Below are 23,736 nucleotides of genomic sequence, written 5' to 3'. Positions count from 1 at the left end.
GAGAGGCCAGGCCATGGGCCATAAACTGCTCTCGCCTTCTGAGCAGGGCGGAACAGGCTGTGTGGGGAGCATGCCCTGCTGCTGTCCGGGCGGGACCTGCTCTGTGCCTTCAATTGCCAGGGCTCCTCTTGCCAGCTGTGGAAATGCCACGAGTGTGGGCAGGGTCAGGCTGGCTCAGACGGACTCTCCCCACGTGGGCCAGGCCAGTGCTGCTGCCAAGTGCCGCCTCCTACTTCCAGCCCCGTGGGCACAGGCAGGAATGAGGATGCCTCTGGGATTTGGGGCAGATGCTCTTCTGCAAACCCCTTTGGTCCCAGAGGTACGAATGGCAGCCCAGAGTCTGCATGGCAAGAGCCCCTGGCCTTGAAAATTTCCTGGGGAGGACCAGGGAAGCAGCTGAGGATGGCGTTGATTGGCCAACTCGGTGCCCCACGGTTGGCCGACTCAGTGCCCCACGGTTGGCCAGCTGGGCTCTAAAGGGGCACTCTCCGTCATAACCATTCCCCTGCTCAAAGGCAGGTGCATGCCCTGGTATAAGGCCCAGTCTCCTCGTGCCCCGGCCCCTGAGCCCAGCCATGCTGCCCGCTGTGCTTTTACACTGGTGTAAATCTGGAGTGACGCTGATTCACGGGAGTCCCTCTGCAGTTCAGTGAGTGCAGCCTGGCCCCCTGATCCCCGAAGGAATGAGATTCGAGCCCTGTCCCTGCAGGAGATCTGTGCTGGTCATGCTCCAAGCCCCGTGGGAATGGGTGGCTGTGAGCTCCTCCCAGCCGTTTGTCGAGTGACGGTCCTGCGGATGTCCAGGGAAGGTTAAGTTCTCTAGACCTACAGCAGTGGCAGCGTTGTCCTGTTGCTTGATCATCGCCAGGTGTTTATGGGCATTAGACAAACAGGATGTATCTTTGCTGCTGGCTAGAAACCCTGGCATCCAAGGATCTCCTCCGCCTGGTGATCCCTATTCTATGTTCCTTCCCTGCTCCTCTGCTGGGAGCCCTTGCTGGGGTAGAGACCGTTCTGGCTGGAGCTGCACTTGGCCGCATTGGTACCAGGCTCGCTCTCTGGGTACGAGGGACCAGAATAGAGAGATGTTTCCAAGGGGAATTCCCGGGGGAATCTCCAACCACTGCAGCTCTGCTGTCTGCATCTGACTCAGCATCTGTGCGCTACGGCAGGACCGCACCGCCTGGGGTCCCCTCAATACCCCTGTGTGTGTGCTGATTCTGGGGGAGGGGGCCAGAGTAGTCTGAGGGCAGCCCCTGCTGTCAGCATCCTGGAGAAGAGCACGCACAAGTCACATAGGCATGGATCCCCCAGGCCCCGTAGGCAGGGCTGGAAAGGGGTCATCTGGTACCAGCTAGTAACGAACCTCCCATTGTCCCGTAATGCAGTTGCAGCATGGCCTGACACTGGCCATGTCTCCAGTGTGGTCAGGAGGCAAGGCTGATGGTGAAAGCTGGGCTTGCCTGCTCCCCACACCCCCTCACCCCAGCGTGAAGGTGCTTATGATAAAGGTGTGAAGGAATCAGTCTTTCCCATCCCACCTCTGATATGGTGCACGCAGCTTCTTGCCTGTGTCTGGGGCAGCGCTGGGCATCTCACTAGTTCTTGGGCACCCTTGGCTGGGTTGCTGGGGCAGGGCTCTCATGCGAGTGCGGTGGGTTTAAGTTTAGTTGCTGGAGGAACCCTGCTGGCTCTTGGCCATCTCGTGAAGGACTAGAATCGCTGGCCTGTCAGCCGTGTCTGTATCAGATCTGCTCCTGTCGACGAGAGCATCAGTCCTGGGGTGTCTGTCCAGGCCCGTCTCTAATGCAAATAGAAGGGAGCTGTCTAATAATCCAGCCCAGTGTCACAGATCGGGGCCCCTGGTGAGGGCCGGTCCTGGCAGGGGGTTAAGATAGGATCTGAGACCATTGAAGGGAGGGGGTTGAGGGGGGGTGCCTGCACTGGGAGGAGTCGGTGTGTGCAATGGCTTGCCGGAGCCCTGGATGAAAGCGGTGTCCTGCCCTCTCGCGCCCCTGACCCCCTCTTCCCATCGTCCAGGTTGGCTGCTTTGATCCGTACAGCGACGACCCGCGGCTGGGCATCCAGAAGATTGCACTGTGTAAATACACGGCCCGGATGGTGGTGGCTGGGACTGCGGGGCAGGTAGGGCGGCTGTGCGGGGCGACGCTCTGGGGGAACAGCCAGTCAGCCCTGTACTGTTGCTGGGCTTTGCTTAGGGGCAAAGTTTGGGGAGGGGGAAGGGAGTGCGGGGGCCAGGGGCAGAGCCCAAGTATTTGGTGGGGAGGGTGGGATTCTCAGGCCATGCTCTTGCTTGGCTGTAGGTGCTCTGCCTCTTAAAAGCGGTTCTCCCAGGACTAGAGAGCCGATGCCAGGGCATGTGTCTCAGCTGTCCCAGTGACCTGGCCTGTAGGGTGAAGGGCAGCACCCCCTGGCTGGTGGCATCTCCCCAGGGCTTGGCAGACTTGCTGGGGGTGGGTTTGACTTGGCAGGGGAAGCTTCGTACGTTTCCTATCAGCTGTGGAGTGTCTGCTCTGTCTCCTGCTTCTGGGGAGCCATCCAGCTGCAGGGGTCCATCTGAGCAGGGATAAACTCCTTTGTTAGGGACCAGCTGTCGTGCTGTGCCCCACTGGCCAGCCAGCCCCGCTGGCAGGAATGTACCAGTCGCTTCCTAGAGGAGAGGTTTCCCTGGCCTAGCTGCCACTTAAGACTCCATTGCTTGATCCTCTACCCCTAGCTCGCTTTGGCAGGACGGGGTAGGGAGGGCAGGGGCACTGAGCATTGGCGCCGGGGCGGGCGTTGGCTTTGGGATAAGGGCGGGTGCTGCAGTTGAGGGGTGCTTCGGAAGAGCCTCGGGCCTGCCCTTGTCTACCAGACCCGGGGCTGCTGGTGCCTTGCTGTCACGGGCACCAGGCTCCCAGCTGGAGGCCAGGAGCTCTCCCCTGAGAGAGAGATGCCGGTAGCGGGGAGATGCCTTGGTGGAACTGGCCCTCAGTGCCACGTCTGCCTCTTGCCAGGTGCTCGTCATGGAGCTGAGCGACGAGAAGTCGAATCACATGATCAACGTGGCCACGGTGGACCTGCTGCAGGACCGGGAGGGCTTCACCTGGAAGGGGCATGACCGACTCACCCCCAAGAACGGCTCCCTGACCTTCAGCCCAGGCTTCCAGCCCAGCATGCTGGTGCAGTGCATGCCGCCGGCTGCCGTCACCGCCGTGACCCTGCATGCCGAGTGGAACCTGGTGGCCTTTGGCACCAGCCACGGCTTCGGGCTCTTCGACTATTACCGACGCAACCCGGTGCTGGCCAGGTAGGGGGACCCTCCCCGGGGGACCCTCCCCAGGGGACGGGCTCCAGCCATGGAGCACGTCACGTCCAGCTCGGTCCTGGCACTGGGATACCGAGCTGCGTGGCGAACAAACACGACAAACCCTGTTGCTCCTTCCCATGGCAGACGGGCAGGGCCGGGCTCGAGGGAGATTCGGCTCCTTTCTCCCCTGTGCTCAGGGAGGGGCACCGTCCTGTCCTACAGCAGCCCTCTACTCCCCGCTGCAAGGAACAGGGCCAAGGATTCTCCCTGGGAACCTTTTAGCCTTTGACTGGGGGTAGTGGCCACAGCCCGTTGCTGTACTGGGAGAAGCTGAGATACGAGCTGGCGGGGGGCATGTTGACCCGTGAGTGGGGCGGAGGGAGGTTTAAACCTTGTGAGGCTGGTCCCTTTCCCATGCACATCTAAGTCCTAGGGGACTCGGCTCAGCGAAGCGGGTGCTGCAGCTTGCCAGCGGACGGTCCCGTGCAATGCTGCAGCCTCCGGCTGGCTTGTCCACGTGCCGCCGGTGGTCCCCAGCAGTCGTCCAGTGCTCAGCTCGTACTGATCTCCTGCCGTCGGAGCTATTCTGGGCTCCTTACCGCTGCAGTGGAACGAAGGGGGGTTGGGTAGGCCAGCAGTGTCCCTGCTTGCCAGTGGGGGAGCCCAGGTATCCTGACTCTAGGCCGAGCAGAGGCTGTGGCTGAGGGATCTCCCGACCCCGTTACTGTGCTGACCAGGCTTGGAACAGACCAGCAGGTGCCCTGGGGGTTTCACCCCCCTCTGCTGCCGCTCTCCTGCCTCCCGCAGAGCGGGTGTGGCTGTCTGGGCTTGCTTGGGGGGGAGGGGTGACTCTGCGGCAGGGCCCACGCCCCCCGTTGTCACTCCCCAGGGCAGAGCTGTCCATCTCCCCCCCGCCCGGCGGCCTCTGCTCCGTCCTTGTGTCGGGAACCTCTCCAGATGGCACTGGGAGGGCTGTTCCTTCTCCTGCTGCAGCCGGGGGGCAGTGCCCCGTTGTGGGAGCGTGGCCAGGAAGAGGGTCCCTCGATGGAGCAGTTCCTTGACAGGGGGGCAGGAGGTGCTGACCAGGGAGCGCCTGGGGGTCCTGACTGGCTCGAACGCTTGTGGAGCGTGTTCTAGACACGGGGTCCCAGCCGGACCCAGGGTGCATCCGCTTGCCAGGCTGCTCGGGGCTGAGCCCCCTACAGCCACGTCACTGAGTGCTCTGGGATGAAAGGGGCTAGCCTGGGGACGCCCGATCCTACTGTTGTGGGGTGGCTGAGAGGTGCCCTCGGGTGGGCACAGCCCACAGAGGGGCCTTACTGAGGAGGCCTCGGAGAAGCTGAGGCGGGAGGGTTCTAGTCCCAGTTCCCCATGTTTGTGGGTTACCTGATAACTGCCCGTTCCAAGTGACATTCGCGGGGGGTCTACATGGCAGGCCCTGCCGAGCCGCCAGGGCAGAGCTAGGCATTGGCACGGTTGGGGAGAAGGCCGGGAACAAGTCTCCCCTCTGTGAACATGGCCAGTCCTCGGGGCTCCCCACTCCTGCACCCCAGACCGCGGCGAGGCCCTGGCTGGCGCTGAGCAGCTGTCGGTGCCCCCGCAGGTGCACGCTCCACCCCAACGACTCCCTGGCCATGGAGGGGCCCCTCTCCCGAGTGAAGTCTCTGAAGAAGTCCCTGCGCCAGTCCTTCCGCAGGATCCGCAAAAGCAGAGTCTCCGGCAAGAAGAGAGTCGTTGCCAACAGCTCCTCCAGCAAGGTAACCGCAGGGCGGGGCACGGTGGGGGACTGTCCCATCCTGCGCCTGCCCCCTGGGGTGGGGGCGTCCCCGGGAAGGGGGCGGTGACCTCTCGTACCTGAACTGCCGGGGCGGCGGGTTGGCTCTTTGACACAGACGTCCTTTGCCCCGAGTGCATTCGAAGAAGCACTGGGGTGAGATGTGAACGGAGCAGGGTGTTCGTCAGACCGTTTAAAAATAAAACTGCCCCTTCCCTGTCCCTGGCAGCTGCTTCCTTGCCGCCTCCACTCAGTAGCGTCCCCCAGGGCTGGTGGGGCCTGAGTTTCTAATGTATAAACCAAGCAGAGTCCCTGCTCATGCTTTTCTTTGACGCACGTCTTCTGGGCAAAGGGAAACTGAGACCCGGAGCGGCTAAGTGACCTGCCCGAGTTTCCACAGGAAGTCTGTGGCAGAGGAGAGAATTGAACCTTCCACGTCTCTGACTAGTGCCCTGACTATCCTGCCCTGCCTCATAGCTTAGCACTAATTCCCAGAACCCGGAGGGTCCCCTGCTCTCCCTCAGGGACCCCAGGAGGGGCTGTCCTGCGGGGCTGCTCCCTAGCTGACGGAGGGAGGAAGTTGACTTCTGGAATCCAGGCTGTTCACAGAACTGGTGTCTCCTCCCCCAGGTGCAGGAAGCCAATGCCCAGCTGGCCGAGCAGGCCGGCCCCACCGACGTGGAGATGACCCCCGTGCAGAGGCGGATCGAGCCCCGGTCGGCCGACGACTCGCTCTCGGGGGTGGTACGCTGCTTGTACTTCGCTGATACCTTCCTCCGAGACGGTAAGGCCTGGCCGCAGCTCTGAGTGGGAATACAACCGGGCAGCCAGGAAGGGAGTCCTGTGAGGCCTGTTGGCACAAGCCCTGCCATGCTGAGCTAGACCTACAGCTCCTCTGGCTGGACCCCCCTGTCTCCACCAGCCCTGAATACAAGATGCCCAAGAAGCAGGCGTTCAACACCCCTGATCCCCAGCTGGTGCAGCACTGTACTGAGAAGCAGGGGTAGTTTCTTCCTAACCTTGTCTGGTTCTCACCTTACACCCTGAGACATGAGGATTAATATCGTTTCTAGCTATGCTGTCTAGTAGCATTGCAGAGAGAGAGTTCCTACTCCATAGAAAGGTCTAATCTTTAAACCCTGCTTACTTCAGTAAAACCATGTGGCAGAGAGTTCCCCAGGTAGCACTGCCTTGTGCAGTTCTTCCTTTGGTTGGTAGACTGGCCAGGGCTAAAGACCCTGAGCTCAGAAAGCACGGCTTGATCCGGGTTGCTTCTGGGGCTCTGGTGTGGGTTGATGATGTGCTAATACTCAGGGCTGCCTGGGGGGAGGCAGTTTGCTCCGGAGTCCCCCATTTGCGAGGGCCCCCAAACAGAACGGCCCGGTACAAAGCTGAGTGGCACTGTGGCCCCGTGTGCCCGGTTGCAATGTCCGGAATGGGGAGCCAGGCCCAGCCTCGTGGGATAGAAAACACTGCTGTGGGGTGAGGTGTCTCCAATACTTCCTTGCCCTGGGGCCACCCCTCAGTGGTCTGGCTTTTGGGGGGGCCCAGGCCCCCCAGCACCTCTGCGCAGCCCTGCTAATGCTGCTGCTTTCCCCCTGCTCCTCAGCCGCACACCACGGGCCCACCATGTGGGCTGGGACCAACTCTGGCTCCGTGTTCGCTTACGCCCTGGAGGTCCCGTCCCAGGAGAAGTTCTCGGAGCGCTCGGTGGAAGCGGTGCTGGGCAAGGAGATCCAGCTGATGCACAGGGCGCCAGTGGTGTCGATCGCAGTCCTGGACGGGCGGGGGAACCCTCTCCCGGAGCCCTACGAGGTGTCCCGGGACCTGGCCAAAGCCCCTGACATGCAGGGCAGCCATTCTGTGCTCATCGCCTCGGAGGAGCAGTTCAAGGTAAGAGAGGGGAGGGGCTGAGGGCTGCGTCCCGCGCTGTCTGCCGTGGGAACCCTGCCGAGCTGCGGCCTTTTGCCGCCGTTACTCTGACCCGGGTGGCGTCGGTAGCGGGAGACGCTGCCTCCTGCTGGCTTCTTCCGCGGGGACATTCCCATTCCCGAGGGAAAGGGGTGTCTGGCAGGGGGGAGGGCGGACATTGCAAACCCTGGCTTGGGTGGAACCACGTTGTGGCAGGAGCCAAGGGCTCAGCTGTGACTTTTTCAGAAATGAAATGCCCTGGCTTTGGTGCAGGGCATTTCAGCTCTAAAAGAAGTGGGTGTCCAGGGCCCGGGCCTTTCCACAGACCACACCTCCCTTGGAGCTGGGCCTGGCTCTCGGGAACACACTTCCTAACCCAGCAGGGCAGCGGCCTCCCCCTTGGGAGAATGATCCCTTTAAGCCAGCCATGGGCTCTCTAGGCTTCTAGGCTGGTGGCTGTGGGCTAGTGAAGGGCGTGGACATGGCATACTCACACAGCCATTGCCGCTGCTGATGGCTAGCGCCCTGGTCCACCTGACCGGCCTTGATCCTTGCCGGTAAGACTCAGCCGGCCTGTGGTTAGGGCCCCTATGAAGCTTGTGGCCACACACAACATGGGTCCCTTGCCCCGTAGCAGTGGGGTGGGGAGGCAGGACCGGGTCTCCGCTCTCGAGCCGGCTTGCTCTCCGCCTTGACCCAGGTGTTCACGCTGCCAAAAGTCAGCGCCAAGACCAAGTTCAAGCTGACGGCCCACGAGGGCTGCCGGGTGCGGAAGGTGGCGCTGGTGAGCTTCACCAGCCTGGCGTGCGAGGACTACACGGAGAACGGCTTGGCGTGCCTCACCAACCTGGGGGACATCCACATCTTCACGGTGCCCGGCCTGCGGCCGCAGGTCCACTACGACTGCATCCGCAAGGAGGACATCAGCGGCATCGCCTCCTGTGTCTTCACCAAGCACGGGCAAGGTGAGCGCGCCGCGCTGGTGGGACTGGCGGTGGCCGGGACATGGATTCCTGGCTTGGGCTCCTTCGGCTCCATTCGCTTGGCTCCAGGCTACCCTGGTGTGGGAGACGGTGCTGCGCAGTGGGTAGAGCGCTGGGCTGGGACCTGGGAGCTGCCCTCTCATCTCTTGGCTGGCAGGGACTCTCCGTCTGTGCAGTGGGGCCCTGATCTCCTCCCTGCTGAGCCGGGGCAGCTTTGGGGAGCAGTTCTTGGGGGAGCTGGTGCACTGAGATCCTGCTGGTACATCGAGACGCCAGGAGAGCGTAAGCCGCCCTGGTTAATCTGTCCCAGTGGGCAGTGGACCCGCTGTTGAGTCTCTCTGGGCTCCCTCTCCCCAGGCTTCTACCTGATCTCGCCTTCCGAGTTTGAGCGATTCTCCCTGAGCGCCCGGAACATCACAGAGCCGCTCTGCTCGCTGGAGCTCGTCCGGCGCCACGGCACCACCTGTCTCAGGTAGGCCAGCCGGCCGCCCGGGCTGCAGGAACTGCAAGCTGCTGCTGCCTTAAGCAGGGTGTCGCTGGTGGGGAATGCTGGGCGTGAGCAGGCTCCCAGCACCGCTGATCCGAAGCAAACTGGCTGCTGCCGGTGTCATGGCCCCTCTGAGTCTCTGAGCAGCTGGCCGGTCTGGCTAACTGCCCCTAGATCCCAAAGGCCCTGCCCTCTGTCGAGCTGGGGTTGACTGTGGGCCCGTCTGCAGTTCGGTCCCCTGCAGCAAAGTGCCCCCTCTCCCCGCTTCGCTGCCCTCCCCCCAGCAGGCTGGGAACTGGCGGTGACAGAAATAACGCTCTCTTCTTGCTCGTCAGCCCCAGTTTCACCGGGACACCGAAACTGACGCAGGCCAACGGGACTCCCGTGCTGCAGGGCTCTGAGGCGAACGGCTCCCCCGGCGACGGCACCCGTAAGGAAACGGCTCTGACTCTCTGAACCGCTCTGGCCTTCCGCCGAGGGGCTTGGTGTACTGCTGGCGGAGCTGGCCTTCCCAGCCGGCCAGGCCTCTGCTGCCCGGTGATACAGATGGGGAAACCGAGGCATGGGGGGGTTGGGACTCGGCTAAGATCTGTGGGGATCATGGCAGAGGAGGGTCCTTGTGCTTTTTGCTGCAAGGCTGCTCTTCTCCTTCCTAAAGCCCCTGGGAAGACAGTGGACTCTAGCTGCCTAAGGGGACGGGGTCTCTCCCTGGCCTGTGGTGGGATGAAGTGTTGCTGGGTGGTGGATATCTTCCCCTCTCCAGTGCATGCAGCATCTCCAGCCCAAAGACCCTCTGCCAAAGTGGACCCCTCCTACAGGCTGGCAACTGGGTGCCCTGCTGATAGCCAGGAGGCCGGAGTGCAGCCTGGCAGAGTGAGCCGTCCCACTTGGCCCAAAGCACACCCCGTCTTGTGGACCGGGGACCTCCCTGCCCCGGGTCTGAACAGCTGCTGGGACAGTTTGGGTCCCGCAGGAAGGCTCGTCCCATGGGTGCTGGCAGTCGGGACGCTCCTGGCAAAGGAAGAGGCACGGGCATCATTGGCACGGCTCCAGATGTGCTGTCTCTGAGGGCAGGGGGTGTTGTCCAGGGGAGCCGTCAGCTCCTTGCTCTGCTGGCCTGGGGTGCAGATGCCCGGCCTGCCCTCTAGCTGGGCTGGCACCATGAGGTGTGTCCTGGAACCAACCCCAGTGCTGCGTGTGTTCTCCTCCAGGGACGCCTGAGGAACCCCAGGCTGCCTTCTCCCTGGCGCCCACCGACTCGCCAAACAGCCCAGAGAGCCCCCTGGACACCACCGGGGACATCACTGTGGAGGAAGTGAAAGATTTCCTGGCGTAAGTTTGGGCTCTGGGAAGTCACTGGTGCCACGAGCCTGAGTGTTCTCGGCTGGAGGGCTCCGCTCTGGGGCCTGGCAGCATCAGCTGTGCCGTTGTTGCTCCTTGGGCATAGTCACCATCTAGGCTGGGGGATGTTTACGAGATAGAGGAGTTCCCCGTCTGCCAGGCTCCAGTGGCTTTGTTCACCTTCCCCGCACGCAGCCCCGCCCGGCCGTGCCGAGGGATCGAAGCGCGCACTTGATTATCGCAAGCTGCTTGACTGGAATCCGGTGAGATGACGCCTGCGCTCCTCCGGGGGGCGCTGTGCATGCACAGAGCTGCCCACCCTGAGGCCAGAGCTCTCTGCAGTGTTGGATGGGAGAGGTGGTGAAACCACTAGCCATGCTGCGCCTTGAGGGTGGCAGAGGTTTTTCACCCTGGTCTCTTCCCCAGGGCCCACCTCCCCGGTCCCTAGCTATAAGGGTCCTGCACCCTGGTCAAACCCGGGCTGTACGGACAATGCAGCCTCTCTGCTGGGAGCCCCTTGGCCAGGCGCATGGAGAGCCTGTGAGATAAGGCCGGTCGAGGGGGTCCCAGCGCACGTGTGCACATCTCCCTCCCTCTCCCCATGGGGCTGGGCTTGTGCAATGCTGGACGGCCTCCTGCCCCAGCCAGGGTCGCTCTGTGCGTACCACAGCCTGGAATCAGCCCTGGCCAACAACACGGCTGGCCTTGGACCTGCTCGTGAGCTAGTTCGCTGTCTGCACGCAGTGCTGCGGGAGCCTCGCTCCTTAAGATGAGAGGCTTCAGTGCGCAGCCAGGACCCGGAGAGCTCATCTCTGCGGGCAGCTCAGCGATCCTGCCCAGTCGGCCTCTCCAGCGGGCGTCCACGGGAGCGACTGGGGGCGGGGACCTTCCCAAGCAGCTGGACTCCGTCCCCAGACCCAGCTGTCTCCGTTCGCGGGGAAGCCGCTTGGTGCGTCCCACGTTTGGCCTCGGATGCGGGCCTGCGTTGTCCTACTCTGGTGGGGCACATGCAGATGGGTGATTCGACCAGCATCCCCTGCCAAGCGGGAGCAATGGATCGTCTTGGCTTGCCCTTAACGTCCGGGAGGCTGGGGGGTGTCCGGAGCCCAGGAGCTCTTCGCTCGGCCATGCTGGCCCAGCGGCTGGGGGGCATCTCTGGGCCAGCTCCTGACCGTGCTTGGGACCGGAACGGTCTGTGTCAGCGAGTCTGTCTTCCAGCTCCTCGGAGGAAGCGGAGAGGAACCTGAGGAACGTGAGTGAGGAGGAGGCCCACTCTCCGGGGATCCTGATTAAATGAGGTGTGCGGGGAGGCAGGGGGTTCTTGCTCTGCGAGCGTGGCAGGGCTTGGTGCAGTGGAACCTGGTGCCGCGCTCTCCCGCGCCCTGAATCCCTAGGCCCTGGTGAGAGCTCGCTCAGGGAGCCTCTGCTGGTGGTGCCTGTTCCATCGGGCCGCTGGAGCCCCGCGCCTGGCTTGTTCTGCTCGCTGTGGAGCCTGGCTGTCTGTCCCCCTCCAGCACCCGTGGCCGGGGAACCTGGGCCGGGCTCTGCTGGGCTTCGGGTGAGGCTGTGCGGTTGCCCCTGGGAGGCAGCTATACTGGATCTCCTTGGGGTGCGGGCCCGGTTAGCTGGGCACATGGCGCTGCCCAGCGCTGGAACCCCCTGTAGGAAGCAGGGCCCCAGCGTCTGCATTCAGCTAGGGAGGCTCCTACCCAGACGATGGACATGGGAGCGGAGTCGGTGTCCCCAGCCTGGTGCCCCCGTGAGCGTGGTGAATGGCTCCATTGTGTGCCCGGCCTGGCCTGCCCTGCCGGGCAACTGCCTGCCAACCTGCGCCAGGCGCTGGCAGCTGGGAGACTCCTCCCCCGCCCCCATGCAGAGCGAGGCTGCGCCAGACCCCAGTGGCTGACCAGCAGAGCCGGGCTGTGCTGGGCTCTGGATGGGCTGGGGGCTGCCCTTAAAACCCCCAGGCCCCAAACTGCTTGAGGGAGCAGCAAGGCAGTGGCAAGGCTAGAACTTTGAGGCTCCAGCCACCTCTTCTAAGGGAGAATCTGTCAGTATAGGGACTATGACCATGAGTTGAGCGCTCCTGATTCCATCCAGCAGAGGGCCTCATGCACACCGCAATACTTAGAGGTGTGGCCTGAGCACAGGGCTGGGCTGCAACTCCTGCTTCCCAGTCCATGCTCAGATTCCTTCTGTATCCTGGAGCCAGTTGTTAAACTGCCCTGCCTCAGTTTCCCCCCTCTAAAATGGGGGTCATGCTTACTGCCCTCAGTGTGGTAGAGGTGAGGGGTCGGCTAATGTCCGTGTAAAGGCCATGGATTTGTTCCCCCCCACAATTGTTAGCCGGGTAAGGGGTGACTTCTGGTGCAGCCTGTGGGAAGCGATAGCCTCCCCTACTCTACTGAGGGTTGGGGGCAGGTTACCCCTCGTCTGCCTGATGCTGTCAGACAGGGCGCTGGGCCAGATGGCCGGCGGCTCTGCTCCAGTCTGGGGAGGCCTGTGCTCCAGATCACCCAGTCGCCCCTCCAAGCTGAAATCCTGCTCTGTTCCCATGCGCTGATGCAGGGGTGCTTGCCATGAGGCAGGGGCCCCCCAGCCTTCCCCAACCCCCTACCACGTATCCGGGCTGCAGCATGGGATCTGTAGGGTCCCAGGTCAGCAGGACTGGCCTGGATAAATGACTGCAGTGACAGAGTGGGTCGAGAGGCAGAATTCCCGTCCCTTGGGGATCGCTGGCGTTCAGCGTTTCCGTTAGGAAACGCCTGATCTGCTCTGTGCACCCGTGAGTCAACCCCTCCCCCCATACTTGCTCACTGGCCCCCTCGGGGCTGCTGCAGGCTAGTGGATTGAGCATGGGGCTTGGAATCAGGATTCCTGGGTCCTGTTCCTGGCCAGACTTCGGTCCCGTTTCCCCAGCTGTGAAATGGGAGCAATGCAGGTCCCCAAGTGTGCTGAGATGTTGCACCCAGTTCCAGGTATCCCTACTCCCAAGGGGCCTCTGCTGCCCCCATGGGGCAGTTTGCAGTGCTCCATTTAGGGCCTTAATGTAGTTTAGGGAGCTGCTGCAATTGTGTCTTGCATCATTTCCTCGTTTAATAAAGGCAGCTGGGCAGTGCGTTGTTAAAGGCAGTGTGTTAATTTAATGGCTGGCCCCCAGGGGATCTTCTAGGTTTAATAACGGGCAGCACGTGCTCCTGCAGGGAGGGGGATGGTGCGCTCTGGGGCAGCCTCCGGCCTGGTTCTGTGGAGCCCTGCAAGGCAGGGCTCAGCTGGAGAGCCTTGTACTGCACTCGTGCAGGCCTGGGGACAGCACGGTCCTTTGTTCTGTTCCTGGGAGAACTTTAAAGCTATGCCCATGGGTGGGTCGTCGGCAGTGGGGATTGAACCTTGAATCTTAAAGCTGGAGTTTAAAAACAACCCAGCTCCGTCAGCCATTCCTGGAGGAGGCTCCTCGCCTCCATGGCCCAGCCACTACTAGAGGGGGGCAAAGTGCTAGGCTGGGTGGGTTACTCAACACTCTGCTGCTTGCTACCTAACCGAACCGAGAGCAGAGATGCTGCCATGGGGCGAAAGAATCTCCATTAGCGACCAGCAGTAAAGGGCTTATGACCCAGTTCTGATTGGATCCAGCAGAGGGCAGCGTCCTGCCTTAGCCACTTCATGAGTTAAGCTGGTGAAACTTTTTGGTTTGGTGTTTTTTTTGTTTGTTTGGTTTTTTTTAGCCACCTTTCCCTTCTCAAGGTTCGAAGTGGCCCTCTTTTGAGAACTTCCCCTACTTTTTGCCAGTTAAAAAAACCCAACAAAAACCCTTTTCCCCCCTTCCCCTTCTCAAGGAAGAACAAAGACCAAGAGCTGGCAGACCACAGCTAACCAAAAACCCTTGAGGGGAGACTGAGTTTCATGCAATTGTTTCGCTGTTTGAAAAGCCTCTTGATGCTGCCCGATTTTAAACTTGGCTCGAGACTAGGTGGTCCAGCGGTGCTCTACCTTTCCATGCCGCCACCCCATAGTACAGCAAACTCTCAGACCCCCCCGCCCCCAATCCTAAACGGAGGGTGGGTGAGACTGCTTGAAAGCTGCCTAAACCCGGGGGAGGGGGCGGGGGGCATCTCCTGTCGCCTGCTCACTCCCCCCCCCCCACACACACAACTGCACCCGGGCTAGTAGTGTAATGGACAGGAGTGCCCTGGAGTATCACGCCTGGGGTGCTGTACTGATTTGCACGTGCTCTCTGCAGGGACCGTGCCGGCTCGTCTCCCGCGCCTGGATTCCACGGACACAAGACTTGACTGAGCCAAGCTGTCGGCTCCACTTCTCCCCAGAGACCCTCCGCGTAACTTAGACTCGCCTCCTCTCTAACATCCGGCCGGGAAGCTGGAGCCCGACGCCACCCCCCACCGCTCCGCCCCGCTTCGAAGGTTCTCTCTCCGCCGAGCCGAGCCGCCTTCCGCCAGCGGGCCCAGCGCACTGCAACACTACAGCTCTTGCCCCCCACCCCCCCAAAGCAAAAACCGGACCTGGGGCTGCGGGGTGAGATCACTGCTTCCGCCTGGCCTAGACCAGGAGGGAATGCATCCATCTCCAGGGACCCCATTGCTGGAGCGCGGCCTCACACCGACGCCTGGGGGGAGAGTTGGACACGGTCTGGGTTGGGGTTGTTTTTTCCCCTTCTCCTCTGCTGAGCTCCCAGAAGGACTCTGGTCTGGGGTGGGGGGCGGGGGGATAGGGACACTGCTTGGCCTGGGGGAGCAGCTTTTTCAATACTTCGACTTTCCTCGGAACCGGCTGGCCTGCCGCAGGCGGTAAGTCTGTGAGCGCTGGCTGGACTCGCCTTAACACCCGTCTGCCACTAGGGGGCCCTCTTGCTCAATACCGGATTGATATCGATTCCTCAGTGGTGTTGACGGCATTTCTCCCCCCGCCCCCCCCCAAATAAACTCCAGAGCGTCTCACTGGCACTGGAGGTGAATCAGCCATGCTAGGGTCCAGCTCCCTTCCTAGCACCTTTCCCTCCTCCTGGGGGGCAGGAGAGCCAAGTTCCTGCTCTGGGTTAGCAGCCTTTATTTTAGGGGCCTGGTTGCCTCTAGGGGCCTTCATCTTCCATCTTCACAGCTGGCTCCAGCTGGGTTCCCCGTCCCCCCCCCTCGTCCCCCTTGGAACACCTTTAAATGAAGGAGACCGGGGCAGTGTCAGTCAGCACCAGGCACGGCTCGCCCAAGATGGAACCCTGCCATGCTGATCCAGGTGTGGGTGACCCAAGGCCAGTGCCTTCAAGCAGGCGTGCCTAAGGGGCAGATGCCAAAACAAGGGGCTGTAGACTCTTCCCACCCCTTCATTGCGGTGCTGAGCAGCTGTCTCTTGAGCTCACCGGTGGCTGCAAGTGCCCGGCACCTCTGGAAACCGGTCCCAGCGATTACGCACTTTGGTTTCCGACGCCTCTGGATGAAAACGGCCTGAGACGTTTGCCGGCCTGCGCTAAGGCCATTTCCGTGCAGTTGTGAATTTACGGGCTGCTCACCGCCTCAGCCCGGTGTGAGACGGGGCCTGAGTTCTGCTGGAAGAGGGGTGCCTTCCTCTGGTTTCAACCAGGCTTTGCAATAAGGCAGGGGTCCAGCCAACTCCTGCCGCTTCGGGGCAAAGCCTCCTCTGAAGTGGCTTCCCACGCAGCCTGCTTTTAACAGGGGCCACCCGACAGCCCCTGGCCCAAGTTACGCTTTTAACCCCATGTGGCGTTTGAAACTTCCCTGTCCACTGGGCTGAAAGGTGGCTGCCGGTCAGGGACGTTCATTCCCAGGCAGCGGAAGTACAGGTGCCTGTCGATCAAAAGGCTTGTTCCTGGCAGACCGGCCCGTTTCAGCGGGGCTATTTTAATCCATTTCCTTAGGATCCTGTTTTCCCTTCAGCGCCGCTGCACGGGTGGGACGAGGCTTTTGGATGGGGCGGGGGGCGGCTCGGTGAATGTTGAAGATGGTTTGTTTTGACTTGGTCAAACCTAAAATTGAGGGACGGGGGGAGGCCCAGAGACAGCTCTGAAGAGCTCACCCTGAGCAGCTGTTGAGGGGTCGGTCTCGTTTCCAGTAGTATTAGTTTCCTTAGTTGCTCTGAGCAGGGGTGTAGAGCAAAGCACGGTGGCCGCTGGGGATTCCTGTCTCTAAACTGGATTGGAAGGTGACTTCTGGCTCCGAAGGGGCCAGCTGGCTTGGGCTCTCCTGGGCCTGAACGCTCCAGCCTTCGGAGCGTTATGGCAAAGCCTCTCCCCGCGGGGCTGGGAAGGAGGAAGCGGAACTGAACAAGCCAGGCCCAGGGCTAAAATCTGGGTTGGCTGCCATCTCTCTGCTTTGAGCTCTCCATTCGTGGCTAGGGAATATCCCCTGCTGTGCTCTGTTCCTCCCACTGGGAGGGGGGAATCTCGCAGCCAGGTCAGCTGTTGGTGGAACCAAGCTTTAGCCGCCGAGCTCTCTCTTGTGTCTAGGGTGCGCGCTTGTTCCACCCCCCCCCTTGCAAGGGCTGGAGGCCTGGAGCTGGAGACCAAGGCAGGCCCGGGATAGAGCAAATGCCGTACCCCGTCAGTGCCTGATCCAGGTTGCTTGCCAAAGTGCCAAAGGGCCTGTTGGGCCCTGACTCCCGGAGGCCTGAAAGCCCTGGTACCTGAGCTGTTGTAGGAGTTACAAGGGCTGGGATGGGGACATCCCCCTGCAGCCCCCTCACCATGCCTTTATGGGTCATCAGCCCCACCTCTTACCAGTGCGAGCAAATGCCCATCTCCCCTCGGCCGGCCTGGGAATGGCACCTGGCTGCCTTGTCACATGGCCCCTGGTGCCAAACCAGCTCTGGGCCTACCCCGGTTCTCTCTGCGGCTCTTTGGGAGGTGCATGTCCCTGAATCTGAGCCTGGTACCAAGAGAGCGAACACTGTTACTCGGCAGCGTGTCGGGGGTGGGATGGGGGCTCGGTTGGCCAGCGGCTGATACTTTGAGTCTTTGAAGGAACTGGCTGGGCTGGGGGCAGAGGAAGAATCTGAACGGCACAAACTCTCTGGACCCCACCCGGCTCTGTGTGCGAATAGTATTTTTCTACACTCGACCTTTGCTGCTGGAACTGATACTTTGTACAGCTGTTTTGGTACTAGATCTGGGGAGGGGGTTGGGGGCAGGAGGGGGGGAGAAATGTAGTCGCCATGTGCCATGGGGTCCCCTGCAGTCTCACCCAGCCCTGTGGGGTTCTAGTGGCCCCAGTAGAACGCCCCCCCCTGTGTCTTTTTGGTAAGATGAATTTAGCATTGTCTAGTTACGAAATACTGGTTTTTAATATTGAAAATAAAGCATTTAATATCTCTTAGCTTTGGCTGTGCCTGTCCCTTTTCCCGCCCTCTACAAGCGGGATCTGGGGGTGGGGGTGGGGTGGGGGGGGGCGGGCGGCAGAAGCCCTGTGCTCCAGGGTCGCTGCACTCCAGCCAGGAGGCTGGGATCTGCCCAGGGAGCAGCCGAGCCTGGGCCGGAGCCTGGCAGCACAAGGTACCTGGTGCTAGGAGAGGAGAAGGTTAAACTTTGCCTGTTCTCCAGGCAAAATTCACTCCCGGAGGAGGCAGCTGGCCCCCCTCCCCCCAGAGCACAGCCCGGGACATGCAGTGCCTCCTACTGGGGCAGGAAGCTGCCTCCTCCCCTTCCCCTCTGTACCTACAAGCCCTAGGACCTGGGTGTTGGTCCCTGCCCCCACCAGGCTGGTCCTGGCTGTTCACCACCTGGCTCCTCTTTCCCTTGTGCTTCATCTTCCTGCTCTGAACAGATGGTCCATCGCTAACCTGGGCGCCAAAGGCCGGGTGTTGGGATGGCCATTGGGGCAGCCCTGGGGTGAGGTTAACGCACAGCCCCTTCTATGCTGGGCGGGGTGGGGGCGAGTAGGGAAACCAACTGCTTTCAAAGGGGAGTGGGGAGGGGTTTGTCTGGCTTGGCTAAAGCCATAGCAGCTGGGGAGATGCAGGGCATAGGGCTAGGGTGGCTCCCAGCCAGAGCCTGCATGCATGGTCCTTTCCACTGCCCAGCGTGGGGCTGAGCATGTGCCCTGCACACACGAGGCTGCTGTTTGCACTCAGAGGAAGAAGAGGCAGGGCCCTGTGCAGCCCCCAATGCTGCACACCCCCCAGGTTAAAACGGAAAACCACATGCCCAGGTAAGCAGCAGCCTTGGATTGTGGCCAAACCTTCTAGTAGCCCTGTGCCGTGGAGAAAGGGAAGCGGTCGAAAGGCAAGCCATCCCCACCCCCTGTTCAGCTCCTCGCTGGTTAGGAAGCCCAGCTGGGCATGGCTAAAGCCAGCCTTCACCAACTCACAGCAGCTGAGGTCAGAAGGGACCATCTAGTACAGGGGTGGGCAAACTTTTTGGCCTGAGGGCCCCATCTGGTTATAGAAATTGTACAGTGGGCCATGACTGCTCATGAAGTTGGGGTTGGGGTGCGGGCTCTGGCTGGGGGTGCAGGAGGTGCTCTGGGCTGGGACCAAGTGGTGCAGAGGACAATCACAGCTGCAGGTGCTGCTTATGCCAAGTGGCTCCCAGAAGCAGCAGCATGTTCCCCCCTCCGACTCCTTTGTGGAGGCGCAGTCAGGCGCCTCTGTGTGCTGTCCTGTCCGCAGGCATCACCCCTGCAGCTCCCATTGGTTCTTGGCCCGTGGAGGTGGTGCTTGGGGTGGGGGCAATGTGCAGAGCGGAGCCCTCTGGCTGCCCCTGTGCATAGGAGATGGAGGTGGGACATGCCACTGCTTCTAGGAGCCACACAGAGTGGCTCACCGGCTGGAGCGGGGCAAGCCGCAGCCCCTACTCCCCACCCTTGATCTGGTGTAACCTGTTGCACCGTGCAGGCCCCAGAGCCCTGATCCCACTCCTGTAACAGTCCCCTGACCTCTGGCTGAGTTACTGACGGCCTCAGCACATGGTGGATTCTCTGTAACTTGAAGTCTTTAAACCATTTCCACAAGTTAAACTGGAGTGCGTGGCCAGGCTTGGTGAAGTGCAATCTTTATTGATATGATACAGAACGCAGCATCCTGGCACAGAGCCGGCGCTTACAGTCACTGTGAGGGGGGGGCTTTGAGTGCAAAATGTGCTTCTCGACCTTGAGTGCAAAGAGGTGGTGGTGGGGGGGGGGGATGGCATTTAAACCCTCTCCTACGGCTCTGCAAGTGCCACTGTCCTAGCGCAGGGGATCCAGCCAGCTGGTTCCAGCAGCTGCAGCAGGTAGGGACTGCTGGGAAAGGTCTGTGCTAAAACCCAGGTGTCCTCAGTAGTATGACAGTGCCCCCTAGTGGCCTGCACTGGCCACCCCAAGAGCAGGCTTCAAGGCTCAGCACGGGGCAGGAGACAGGTGGTGGGAAGCTGCACTGCTGACTAGGCCAGCAGGTGCTGGGGACACTCATGGGTGCCAGCTGGTGCTTGCCTGGATGGATCCTGTTTGCACATCCCTGCTAGAGCCACTGCCAAGTCTGGCTGCCTGACTCCAGGCTCCATGACAGCAGCAAAGCCCCCGCCTGCCTCTTTGCGGCCCTCAGAGCCCCAGGCTGGCTCCTGCTCTCAGGAAGAATGAGCAGTAGCAGCCAGCACTGGGGTTCTTTAAGGCTTGGGCTGGGGGGGGCTGCAACACTCCTCTCCCCCCTCAGCAATCTCAGCGGCCAGGCTCAGCGGCATGGCCATGGGCACGTAGGCCCTAGAGCACAACCGGTGAGTGAAGGGAGGTGAACGGCACCTCCTGCCCACTGAAAATCAATAGGCAGTTGGTACCAAACTATGGTTTGTGCCTTTGGCAGGCTGAGCACACAGCCTTGGTTGCATGAAGGTAAAGAGCCAGGCTGCTGCAGGCAGCATACGCCAGGCAGGGGACTTACAAAGTGTGAAGTACAGGCTAGCCCCAGGCCACTGCTCTCCTAGGGGCCAGCTAGGGGCTGGGATTTTAAACACAGCTGCAGCCTCCCGTTGGAGAGCTAGGGCTTTCCTGATGCTTGTGTACCCTTGGGGATGATAAACTTTGCACCCACTGCTCCCGCTGCCTGGGTCAGGGTTCCCCTCCATGCTCTCTGAGCTGGCTCTAGGCCCCAGGTTGACCTGCATTCCCTCCGCAGGAAGGTCCAGCCACTTCTCCAGAGCCCCTGGGTCAGCTAAGAGCACCCAGCCTCTGCTGCATCAAGCTGAGTTCCCCCCTTGGCCCCGGCTTGGCTCCTTTCCCTGGAGGCACTGTGCCCCAAATTCTGCCCCTGCCTTCTGGCCGAAAGCACCCAAAGCCCCTCACGCATTGGCAGGGGAAGAAATAACCTTATCAGCCCCCTACAGCTGTAGCGCCTGGTCTGTTACACCGTGCGACAGGCTGATCCTGCCCTGAGCCCCTCTTCGGCCCCAGAAGCTGGTACCAGAGCAGAGTGGGGCTGGGCCTTGCCTCTTCAGGGGCAGGTGAGGTGCAAAGTTTGCAGCCCTCTCCAGCCGCACAGGCCAGGCAGCTTTAGTCATGGAGCTTCAGCAACGCGGGGCGTCTCTCCGGGAGACGGGCAGCTCCAGGACGGGCTGGGGCCGACCCCACGGCTAGGAACCAGCCCCAGAGCGAGAGGCAGCAGCAAAGCAGCGGGGAGGAGGGGTGGGGCAGACCGCCATCGAGGGCAGAGGCAGTTTCTGTTCCTCCCCTGGGGGAGCCAGTGCTCTCCATGGCCCGGTGGCCCTCGCAGGGCAGGTGCTCCCCCGCGGCTCCTTAGGCGGGCGGCTTGCGGAAGACGCCCCAGGCGTGGAAGCAGCGGGTGAAGGGATGGGGCTCGTTGCCTTTCCGCACCAGGCGCAGCTTCCGGGGGTGCTCGGCTGCCTTCGAGCGCATGTGCTGGATGTACACCTGAAAGGGGGGGGAGGGTGGCCTCAGGCACTGGCCCCCCAAGGCCAGCCCCTGCTCCGTTCCTATTGCAGGAACTGGGAGGAGGCCCCGGGGAGCTAGGGCTGCTGGGTTCGCAGCCGGGGACTTCAGCCTCTCAACCACCAAGCCTTCCGCTGCGCCAGCAGGGGCCAAACTCCATCCCCAGGGGCGGATGGGGGCACAGCCCCGTGCCCCAACGGGGGTCAGGGCAAGGGGCAGATGCTGCAGCATTTCAAGGGGAAGGGGCCAAGCTGCTGGAGCCACCCCCCAGGAACCATGTGCAGGACAGTAGAATCCCCCAACCCATTAGGGGGCTCTCAGAGCCTGTCTCCCCTCACCCCTCCTTGCACCGCGGCTTTCATTCAGAGCCAGGGAAGCTCTCAGAGACGCTCCGGGGCAATCCCCGGCCCTGGGCCCGGCCCTTACCTGGCAAGCTTTCAAGCTCAGCTTGATTTCCACCTGGCTCGTCTGGGTTCCCACCCACATGTAAACCTGCAGGGAACAGCAGAGACAGCAGGGTTAGGGCTGCACTGGTCAGAGAACGGGACGGGACGAGCAGATACGCTGCAGAACACCCAGGCCTGGCTCATTCCCCGCAGCACATGGGCAGGGCCTCACGCGGCATCTAACACCTCCTGGAAGTGGGAGGATCTGGGCCAGGGAGCCCAGCTGGAAGGGTCTGGGGGAGAGACCGGATTCTCCGGGGTTCCAGCGAGAGGTTCCCTACCAGGGAGCCTCGGCCCAGCTGCCGGATGCAGAAGAGTTACAGAGGACGATCACGTGACTACAGCCCCCTCCCCACTCCGCACCGGGGGGGGCGCCAGGCCCCGGAAACTCACCTCCCGGCCGTTGTCCAGCAGCATGATGTCGTCATCCGCCAGGTCATCCTGGCAGAAATCGGAGCACTTCTCCGACACGGCGAAATAGCCCTTCTCGTTGGAGCACCTGCAGTGGAGAGCCAAGCCGCTGTTAGCGAGGGGGCGTGCCCTGCCCCGGGCCGGCCTGGCTGTCCAAGGCAAATCCTGGGCGCCAGACTGCGGACAGGCCCCCAGTGGCCATGAGTTTGTCAGGTCTCAGCCAAGCCCTGGGGAACGTTTTCCCAAGCTCTACCGGTCCAGTGGGCAGCATGTCACAGTGCCTAGGGTTTCCTCCCCACTTGGCCAGCCCAAATTGGTAAGACACAACCCTGGTGGCTTAAGGAGCAGGCTGAGCAGGAGACGTGCGAGCCCGAGTTTGGAACAGGCACCAGCGAACATATGCCAGCCGGGGACCTGTCTAGCCAATGGAGGCTCTGCCCGTGGTGACAGCTCCCTCCCTGCAGGGCCCCGGGGACAGCAGCTGCCGGCACGCACCTGAACAGCCGTGAGTACTTCATGTAGTCGGCATCTTCGTCGTAGGCCTTCTGGCCCCCGATGCCAACCCAGAAGAAGTTCTCCGGCTCCTCCCCTTCATTTATCACCTGGCACACAGAGCGGAGGGGTCAGGGTGCACTCGCGCGGGGGCTGGAGGGTTTCAGTCGGATCCCGAGTCGTCTCCTCCCCTTGGGCTCTGGGATCAGAGGCAGGGAGAGGACCGAGCTCTCCCTGGCTGCACCCCAGGGCAGGGGCTGGCTGGCGCTGGCTAGACCAGCCTTGCCCATCTGGCATGGAGCGCCACTGAGAACTGGCCACGCTCACAGGGGCTCCGCCCTGCCTCACCTGCTTGCTGTACGAGTCGTCAAACATGTGATTCATGATGTCCTCGGCCAGCTTGGCCTCCTCAGGGTCGGCGGCCCGGCCCACCCAGGTATAGACGATGCCTTGGTTGTCGGTGCTCTCGAACGGCACCTAGGGGAGGGGAGCGTGGGTCAGGGTGGCAGAAGCAGAGTCCTGGGGCTGGGTGGGAAGCCCGGGCATAAGGAGAGGAGACGTGGGAGCAGATGGAGTCTGCTTTGGCTTAAACCAGGCGTTTAGAGCAGCTTGATGCTCCCAAGGTCACCCCCAATGTGGCTTCATGCATCCGGACCAGGTTCTTCTGCCAGCCAGTCTATGCAGGGTCCTGATCCTGCCCCACTCCCTCCGCCCCCAAGCTCTAGGCTTCCATTCCTCTTCCCCCTTAGATGCTCCTTGCCCATGATCTGTGGGGAGGACATGTCAGGCAACCAGCACCTTCAAGGGCAGCCATGGATGCATGGCACCTCCTCGGACCAGCCACGAGAAGGATGCCCATGAGCGGCATGTGCTGGAGCAAGGTCAAGACAAGAGAGGTGGCAGCAGGGAGCTTCCAAGGACTCCACCTCGTCAGCCTTGCTCACGGGTGCCGGAACTGGGGGGGGTGGGGGCATGCCCCCCCTTTTAAAACAAAAAAAACTCACAATTCATGTCCCCCGCAGAACAATCCACTCTGCTGGGGAGGCGCTGCAATTACACCTTTTGCCCACTAGGGGCTGCTGTGGTGCCAGAAGAGAGGGCAGCGGGCTCCCCACCGGTGCAGCCAGCTGCAGAGAGGGGGTGTGGGGTACTTTTGGCCTTAGCCACCCCACTTCTTGGCGCCTTGTCCTCGCTCAGTGTGGACCCTGGGCTGTGGCATGAGCCGCCGCTGCAGCGGGCCCAGCTGGAGACTGTGCTAGCCCTGGGAGCCCACAGCGGAGCACTGGGGGTCAGCACACTAGCCCCAGGGATGCTCACCTTCAGGATGAAGCAGAACTCGGAGTTCAGCAGGCAGGAGTCGGTGTTGATCTGGATGCACCTGCGAGGGACGAGAGGAGGAGGAGTTCTCACCCCAGCCTGGATCCCCCCCGAACCCCAGCACGGCCGGCCCATTCCACCCCTCCGAGGGTGCGGCTCTGCTTAGCAGAGCAGCTCCTCCGGCTCTCACCGGGTGCAGAGGGCACTCCCGTTGGTGCGGACGTGGTACAGGCTGGGCTGCAGGTTGTTGTCCTTGGACTTCCTCTTGCCCTTGTGGATGATGAACTTCCTCTTGAAGTGAGACAGGAACTTGGGATTCTCCTGCTGCTGGGTCATGCGCACGACCTGGGTGCAAGGGGATGGCGTTAGAGGCGGCCAGGGAGT

The 23,736-nt window shown here is 61.8% G+C and overlaps 2 protein-coding genes across 2 annotated transcripts in view; one reads left to right on the top strand and one right to left on the bottom strand.

Moving 5' to 3' along the window:
- LLGL1 (LLGL scribble cell polarity complex component 1) overlaps positions 1-17,146 on the top strand; it is a 72,987-nt gene extending 55,841 nt beyond the window's left edge. Inside the window, exons 13-23 of the mRNA XM_077827687.1 lie at positions 2,041-2,145; positions 3,018-3,310; positions 4,914-5,067; positions 5,715-5,868; positions 6,694-6,977; positions 7,696-7,960; positions 8,336-8,450; positions 8,801-8,895; positions 9,677-9,797; positions 11,025-11,104; positions 14,047-17,146. Coding sequence (XP_077683813.1) covers positions 2,041-2,145; positions 3,018-3,310; positions 4,914-5,067; positions 5,715-5,868; positions 6,694-6,977; positions 7,696-7,960; positions 8,336-8,450; positions 8,801-8,895; positions 9,677-9,797; positions 11,025-11,103 — 1,665 coding nt within the window. The 3' untranslated portion in view covers position 11,104; positions 14,047-17,146. The remainder of the gene's footprint in view (positions 1-2,040; positions 2,146-3,017; positions 3,311-4,913; positions 5,068-5,714; positions 5,869-6,693; positions 6,978-7,695; positions 7,961-8,335; positions 8,451-8,800; positions 8,896-9,676; positions 9,798-11,024; positions 11,105-14,046) is intronic.
- A 1,657-nt stretch (positions 17,147-18,803) lies between these two features.
- The window catches only part of FLII (FLII actin remodeling protein), a 28,418-nt gene continuing 23,485 nt past the window's right edge, over positions 18,804-23,736 (bottom strand). Inside the window, exons 24-30 of the mRNA XM_077828383.1 lie at positions 23,543-23,697; positions 23,353-23,413; positions 22,384-22,512; positions 22,039-22,145; positions 21,526-21,631; positions 21,113-21,178; positions 18,804-20,668 (exon numbers count right to left, since the gene is read on the bottom strand). Coding sequence (XP_077684509.1) covers positions 20,534-20,668; positions 21,113-21,178; positions 21,526-21,631; positions 22,039-22,145; positions 22,384-22,512; positions 23,353-23,413; positions 23,543-23,697 — 759 coding nt within the window. The 3' untranslated portion in view covers positions 18,804-20,533. The remainder of the gene's footprint in view (positions 20,669-21,112; positions 21,179-21,525; positions 21,632-22,038; positions 22,146-22,383; positions 22,513-23,352; positions 23,414-23,542; positions 23,698-23,736) is intronic.

The sequence above is a fragment of the Eretmochelys imbricata genome, chromosome 10 (genome assembly GCF_965152235.1).
Source record: "Eretmochelys imbricata isolate rEreImb1 chromosome 10, rEreImb1.hap1, whole genome shotgun sequence".
Taxonomy (NCBI): domain Eukaryota; kingdom Metazoa; phylum Chordata; order Testudines; family Cheloniidae; genus Eretmochelys; species Eretmochelys imbricata.
This window is presented reverse-complemented; position numbering and strand designations above follow the sequence as displayed.